This window comes from Cololabis saira, chromosome 1, assembly GCF_033807715.1.
Source record: "Cololabis saira isolate AMF1-May2022 chromosome 1, fColSai1.1, whole genome shotgun sequence".
Taxonomy (NCBI): Eukaryota; Metazoa; Chordata; class Actinopteri; order Beloniformes; family Belonidae; genus Cololabis; species Cololabis saira.
In genome coordinates, this window is record NC_084587.1 from 6,465,719 (window position 1) to 6,473,436 (window position 7,718).

General features: G+C 41.2%; 1 protein-coding gene across 4 annotated transcripts in view; it reads left to right on the forward strand.

The window, feature by feature from the left end:
• Positions 1 to 4,925, forward strand: part of rhbdl3 (rhomboid, veinlet-like 3 (Drosophila)) — a 180,189-nt gene extending 175,264 nt beyond the window's left edge. For all 4 annotated transcript variants that reach the window (XM_061732531.1, XM_061732618.1, XM_061732705.1 and 1 more), the window contains one exon: positions 539 to 4,925. In XM_061732531.1, coding sequence (XP_061588515.1) covers positions 539 to 810 — 272 coding nt within the window. In that variant the 3' untranslated portion in view covers positions 811 to 4,925. The remainder of the gene's footprint in view (positions 1 to 538) is intronic.
• Positions 4,926 to 7,718: the final 2,793 nt, after the last annotated feature.

Below are 7,718 nucleotides of genomic sequence, written 5' to 3' on the forward strand. Positions count from 1 at the left end.
AGTAGGAAAGTAGGAAAGGGAGTAAGGAAGGGAGAAAAGATTGAAGGAAGGGAGAAAGGAAGGAAGTAGGAAAGGGAGTAAGGAAGGGAGAAAAGATGGAAGGGAGGAAAGAAGGGAGAAAAGATGGAAGGAAGGAAAGAAGGAAGAAAGTAGGAAGTAGGAAAGTAGGAAAGGGAGTAAGGAAGGGAGAAAAGATGGAAGGAAGTAGAAAAGGGAGTAAGGAAGGGAGAAAAGATTGAAGGAATGGAGAAAAGGAAAGAAAGAAGGGAGGGAACAAGGAAGGAATGGAGAAAATAAGGAAAGAAGGAAAGAAGGAAAAGCAAAGAAGGTAATAAAGGAACGAATGACGAAAGTGAGGTAGGAAGAAAAGGGAGTAAAGGAGGGTAAAAAAGGAGGAAAAGAGGAAAGGAAGAAGGAAGGAGAGAGCATGGCAGGAGGAAAGAAGGATAGAAGAATTGGGTCATTTTGACCCAAAGACAGCACAAGGGTTAAACATGTTTTATTCTGCTGACGTGCCTCTTTATCTTTGTCGTTCCAGTGAGCGTGGAGTTCGGCCGGGCCGTGTGGCTGCGGTTCTACCCCCCGGCCTTCCCCCCCTGCCCCAACCCCAGCTTCGTGGCCCACCTGGGGGGCGTGGCGGTGGGGCTGACGCTGGGCGTGGTGGTGCTGCAGAACTACGAGCAGCGGCTGCAGGAGCAGTCCCTGTTCTGGATCTTCTTCTGCGTCTACACGCTGTTCGTGCTCTGCGCCGTCTTCTGGAACGTTTTCGCCTACGGCCTGCTGGACGTGCGGATCCCGCCGGCGCCGTGAGTCTCCTCTCCGGGGGCCGACGGCGCTCGGATCCTTCCTTCCTCCCCGACGCATAAGCCACCATCCTCTTTTATTCTAACCGCCGAGGCTAAAGCTGCAGCTGCTCTTTACCGCCACGGATCTAACGCGACGGCTTTGCTTGAACTCCTTTTGCCTACTTCACCTCAGTCCAACGGTGCCTTCCCACGGAGACATCAGCCTTCTCAAAGTATTTTTGCACACTCGCTTCTCGTCAACGGGGCGGGTTTTATCTACGTTTGTCCGTAGGTGAATGAAAACGATCACACGGCGGTTTGTCGGTCGACGGAGACCCTTCCACCGATCGTTGTCCATTGTCGGCGGAGTGTTACTGCAACGCCGGGACGGATTCGGGACTATCTGTCGTGCGTAAAAGCTGAGAAACGAGCAGAAGTTGATATTCAGACTTAAGCTTTCGATGCCAAAACGTTGCCGGCCGAACCAGATGTGAAGCTTGGGCTCGAACGAGCGTTTGGGTTGTCATGGTAACAGGAAACTGTTCTCGAGAGACTCTCTGCTCGATGGAAACAAATGCAGTTACGTGTTTTCTTTTTTTTCTTCTTTTTAAATTATTGCTTGCCATTTCCAGCGATTGTTGCAAAAGCTCAATACGAATTTAAAACTAAACAAAGATGCAAACGCGTGCATTCTGGAGTGGCGTTGGACCACCGACCACGTTTACCTGCGGAGTTAGAAGAGCACAGACCGACCGCATCCGGGCCCGAGCTGTCGGACCCGGTTCAGGACACAAGTCAGCGAAGGTTTCGTCACAATTTACAACCCCAGATAACAGAAACGTTAAAACGGTGTTGAAAATGCAAAGTGGGGAAATAAAATGCATTGATTCTTACATTTAATTTGACTTTTATTTCTTTGCAAACAGTATGAACTCAGGATATTCAAGGAATTTAAAACTGCATTCTTCACTTAGAAGTGTAGTATACAGTATGTATCTTTGGGAAAACCAGTATGCACTAGTAGTCTAGTATGCAGACTTTGAGCAAAGGCGAGTAGCGGATCTCCGCTTTCTCAACTAATGTCTGAGAAAGTAGTTTGAAGACAGATTGGAAAGGTTTTAAAAAGTTCTCATTTTACAGTATTAAACATTTCAAGGAATCTGGAGGAAGTTCACTACCTTCAGACCAGGTCACATCTTCAACTTTAGCAGCATATCCTAGCTTAATATTGCTCTGAAGCGCTGGGGAGCTGAACCATCGATGTGTTGTTTTTTTTTTTATTTGGGCGTGTTCATAACGTATTTGCAACATTCATAAGACGTTATAGATTACTTATACCAATGAATGTTTCACGTGTTGCCGGTGTTCACTAATTATATGCAACAATAGTGTAAAATACACCTTTCGTAGTCTAAATAAATGCTAAAATCAAAGCCACACAAGACATCAATATCACCCTCAACGCCAAAAACATCAGAGAACCAAGACGTCTCCTGGCGAGGAGTCACCGTCATCACCCTCAGGCCACGTTTACACATAGCCGGGTATTTACGAAAAACTGATATTTCCCATTCTACGTTTTGAAAAATACCATCATTTACATTAACCCACATAAATATCTGTTAAGGTGCTATGAGCATCCAAACCTACAGGGGGCAGTGTAACGAGAAGATAAAGTCATGCTAGCCAATCAGAATCCTGGAAAAAAACACCAACAAATGACACGAGTAACTTCCAGTTACTTCCAAGATGAACCAGAGTCTTTCGTTTGGAGTGACAGAGAAGTGGAGTTACTTTTAAGTGTGACTTTAGAATATAAAACTTTATATTGACGGTGGCCAAACAAATTGTAAACACAGGTCGCATTCATGACGCTGGTGACGTTTCTGTCGCATAATGTGACGTCCTGAAGCCTAAATGACCGTTTCCCTCTGTTTACAAGCAAACGTGAAGACGGAGTTTTTGCAAATCTCCACTTTGGCCGGAGTTTTCAGAAATGATCGTTTTTGGTGACTTTGAGCTTCGTTTTCGAACGAACGGCCAAAACGCATGAAAACACCATCGTTTTTGCTCCGTGTAAACGGGGCCTCATACTCACCCTCTGGTGGAGGTGATGCAGGATCTAAAGCCTCTCTGGCATCGTTCCACCGTTGGCTGGTCGTACGGGCCAAACGGCGGAACTGCAGCCCAGCGTAGCCGCACTTTGCTCCGGGGATGAGCAGCGGACGTGTTTCCAAATCTGCAGCCGGTAAAGAAAACCTGGACACCTTCCCGGTCAACTCTTCTACCCGACGCCAACAATCGCACAACTATGGCAATTAATGAGCCGTGCACAGGCATATGTCAAAAAAATGTTTCTTAATGCACAATATTTTATACTGACCTCACCATACTACGACTTATGCCCATAACCGTGTTGACGTAAGCTGGCGTATTCAGCAAAATAAGTACAAACTGGCTCAGTCATCACGGCGTGACAGGCCTTTAAGGGCAGTTGCACAAGCCTGAACTGGAACTCTGGGTACTGGATCACATGATCTGGTGAAGCACGATAATACAGAGATAGATTAATCATTTAATACATTTAATTTTGTCCAATTTGCTGATTCTTTTTGTCAGACAACAATATTTAATTTTTTTAAATACCTGACATGTCTTGTCGATCCCTTTCGCCTCCATCAGTCACAACATGTCAGGTATTTAAAGAAGCTAAATATTCTTGTCCAACAAAAAGAATCAGAAAATTAAACAGAGATAGATTTAAGGATGCAACGTGAGAATTTACTGTCCAAAAAAAAAGACCTTTGTAAATCAGGAAGCATCTGGGATGGGATTACAACATCAGTGACCTTATTAAAGCCCGTTAAAGTACTTTACACTTTAATAACCCGTTTCTGTTAGTCCATTCCTTCCTATGGGAACCTCCTTAATCTCAGATGTAGCTGCAAACCTGTTCCTTCTGGAGTGTTTAAGGTGTTTATTCGTGCAGTGGTTTTCAGAGCAACCACGGTGCTAGCATCCAGTGCTAACTAGTGTAGCACAAATAAAAGTTATGTTTTTTGATCATGTCTTGAAATTGTATTCACTACAAGAGTCTGCTGTTAGTTATAATAACTTTTTCTAACAGTGAAAAACTAGTCCTGTTAACTGGAAAAATGAAAACTAAAGGTTTTTATAAGACGACATAAAGAAAAGCTGAAATTAACTTTGTTTTAATTTTTGTTTCTTGTTTTTTTACATTTGGCACTTTATTTTTCTATTTACTCTAAGAAAAAAATAGTAGAATATTTTTATCATAAAGCATTGTTTGTATGTTTCTTTCATATCTTTAAATTAAGTCCCTTAAAAACTAAAACTATTGGACTTTTCAAAACTGAGACTAAAACTACGGGCGCACTTGTCAAACTAACGAAAACTAAACTGAAATAATAAAACAAACTGAAAGATGAAATAAAAATAAAAACTATAAAAAAGTTCAAAACTATTAACACTCTGGTTGACGATAGCAACATTAGCATTATTAGCATCAATCTGACCTATTCTTAAAGAACTGTAATTCCTCATATTGAACAGTAGGGGGCGTGTACCGACTTTTATAGGAACATATTGAGGGCGAGAGGAAATCCACTAAAAAGCTTAAATATTCTGGATTCATACTGTTTGATAAGAAGCCAAAGTTCATGTGATTATCAACCCTTATTTTCATTTTCATCTTTTTTTCTGATTTGGGGAATTTATTGTTGTTAACTAATTGTGTGGTAACTTAAAGCGGGCTAGCCCCGAGCCAAAGCTCTCAGACTGTGTTTTAACCTCATGTTACAAGGACGACTGCTTAGCACAAACGTTACAATATCATTAAATACAGATAATAGTTTAACATGCAGTTGTTGCTTTTATTTCCTTCTAACCTCCTGTGGTGATACCGGTTTGTTGTGTTGTGTTGGGTCGATCCTCGTTGTGATGTGTTATCTATATCCTGTATGTACCCTATTTAATTAATGCTTAATTATGGTCTGGGATTGTAGAAAACAAGGGCTACGATACCAAACTGCGTGAGGGGAAATCACTGATAGTATTTTAACATTGTGCATATTTTGTAGATTTGATATGTACATAAAGTGGTTCATTAAACAGTTTTATACAGAAACTAAAAATAGTGTCTCTGGATTTCTAACATCTTCCTTGTCAGTTCATTAATTTTGCTTCTTTTTATTTTCTACCTGTGCTGGGTTTTATGGATAATATCATCTCTCACGGGATTCACATGTTCAGAACAAATGAAAAGTGTGAAACGGTAAGTGTTATCTTTCCTGCAAAAGTGTGGAGTTCTGCAGGTGTGATGGAAATCGTTGCACACTAGATGGAAGCAGGAGGACGAATCTGACCCGAGAACTTAAATGCCATAGAACCAGGGGTGTTTCTAGATCCCCTGGGGGCACTGGGCAGGAGAGACCATGGGGCCCCCCAGAATCATGATGAATGAAGTCCCGGATCACAGATCAGTAAGGGGATATTTTATTTAACAATTAACACATCTTAACAACACTTCTTACCAGCATGGTATTAACCATTAATATAATCAGTACTGGAGTTGAGGAGGGATGAGGGAGGATGGCATCCCCCCCTGAAATAAAAACGGTCCAAATCATCCCCCCTGAAATAAAAACGGTCCAAATCATCCCCCCTGTAAAACTGCCATCCCCCCTTTCCATCCCTTATGTCATTTCATCAATGAATGTGGTTTTACTGCTATTTCAACATTTAGAGTCATCGCCAGAAAAATAACACCAGAAAAATAACTTATTTGACAATTTTCACCTGTTTCAAGTAAATTTTCACTTGAAATAAGTAGAACAATCTGCCAGTGGGACAAGATTTATCTTCTTATTACAAGCAAAAAAAATCTTGTTCCACTGGCAGATTTTTCTACTTATTTTAAGTGAAAATCTACTTGAAACAGGTGAAAATTGTTGTTTTTTCCAGTGATGTCTTGTTTTAAGTGTAATGACATTTTTTTTTACTAAAATGAGACATTTTAACTAGAAATAAGACAAATATTCTTGTTAAGATTGTGAGTTTTTGCAGTGATCCATGTTACTTATCCTGTGAAGGACAGAGTCATATTGATAAGTTCAGAAAAGTGTTTTTTATTGTTGTGTTTTGATGTACTTCTGCGGGGCTCTGAGCTCCACGCCCCGCCCATTTTCGTCTCGACTGCGAATCGGGAAGGAGGGGGAAGTGACGTATGCCGTAAAGCAGTCAAAGTCGTAACGATTTGTAGTTTTTTAGTGTGGCAGGGTTCCTACCATGCTCCTCAAAGTTACATAGTGCCAGTGAAGGCGATACAGACCCCTCAGACCATGACAGAGGTGTCATTAAACCTGTTGGAAGTTGATGTACCATCACAATGACTTTGGAAATATGATATTAAGGTGGAAAAGTTACGTAGTGTCGCTTTAAGTTTGTGTTTTGGAAGTCCTCCCTTCTTCTGCCGGAGGTTACGAGCTCGTACTCGGAGTAGAGGATGTGCAACACGTCTGACAAAAGTCTAGGAGCGCTTCCGTTGATGGATGGGATGGAGGGAGAGCTTTTCAGTCCTTACCCCCGACTGGCAGCGCCTCCTGGGTGGAGGGCTGATACATCTCCAAGAGATGTAAAGGAAGTCCAGATGCCTTGATTCAAGGTGCTTTACATAAAGATTTTTTTTAATGCATTAAAAAGTAAAAAAAAAATTAAACAAATGAGATGCAAGAAATTAAAAGTTGCAGGAGCCCTGCATAGCTCAGTGGGTTGAGTGAGCGCCATTTGTAGAGGCTATGCCAGGGGTCGGCAACCCAAAATGTTGAAAGAGCCATATTGGACCAAAAACACAAAAAACAAATATGTCTGGAGCCGCAAAAAATGAAAAGTCTTGTATAAGCCTTAGAGTGAAGACAAATGGCGAAAGGTGAAATGTTGAGAAAAAAGTCGAAATGTTCAGAAAAAAGTCGAAATGTCAAAGAAATAGTCAAGATTTTGAGAAAAGGGTCAAAATGTTGAGAAAAAAGTTGAAATCTCGAGAAAAAAGTCGAAATGTTGAGAAAAAAGTCAAAATGTTGAGAAAAAGTCGAAATGGTGAGAAAAAAGTCGAAATGTCGGAATGTTAAGAAAAAAGTCAAAATTTCGAGAAAAAAGTTGAAATGTCGAGATTAAAAAGGAAAGGAAAAAGGAAGAAAAAAAGAGAAAAAAGGGAAAAAATGAGAAAAAAAGAGAAAAAAAAGAAGAAAAAAAGATCAAACATTTTTGAAAAAGCTCCAGGAGCCACTAGGGTGACTAAGGTTGCAGTGCATTGTGGGAGATTACTGAAATGCAGCAAATAAAAAGGTTTTTGACTTCTCAGCAATCCTGATGCATTCTGGGAGTTTTGTTCCACAGGTGAGGAACTCGAAAGCTGAACGCCGCCTCATCGCGTTTGGTTTCTAACCCTGGGTACAGGAAGTAGGCGTTGCCATGACGACCTGAGGGACTTACCTCTGAAAGTGGACATTAAAATGTGGAATATTGACCCTTTGAAGGGTCACTTTAAATTCACAACAGAGGTAGAATAAAGAAAGGATCTCAGGTACATCTTTATACCGTGACTCTCTGAAAGGTCCTGGTATCTAGGATAAAGTGTCATCATCAGCAAACATCATTACCCACAAACCTCAGGAAACAAAGGCTCAGTTTGGTGATAAACTGGATTCATCAGGTGATCAAACCTCCGGGGTGAAGGGTGAACTTCTACGGGCTCTGAACAGTAAATCCTGTCACGCACGGCTGCACAAACGCAGGATTTAACCCACCCCACCATGTCGAGAAAAAAGTCAAAATGTTGAGAAAAAAGTTGAAATTTCGAGGAAATAGTCAAAATTTCAATAAAAAAGTCGAAATGTTGAGAAAAAAGTCGAAATT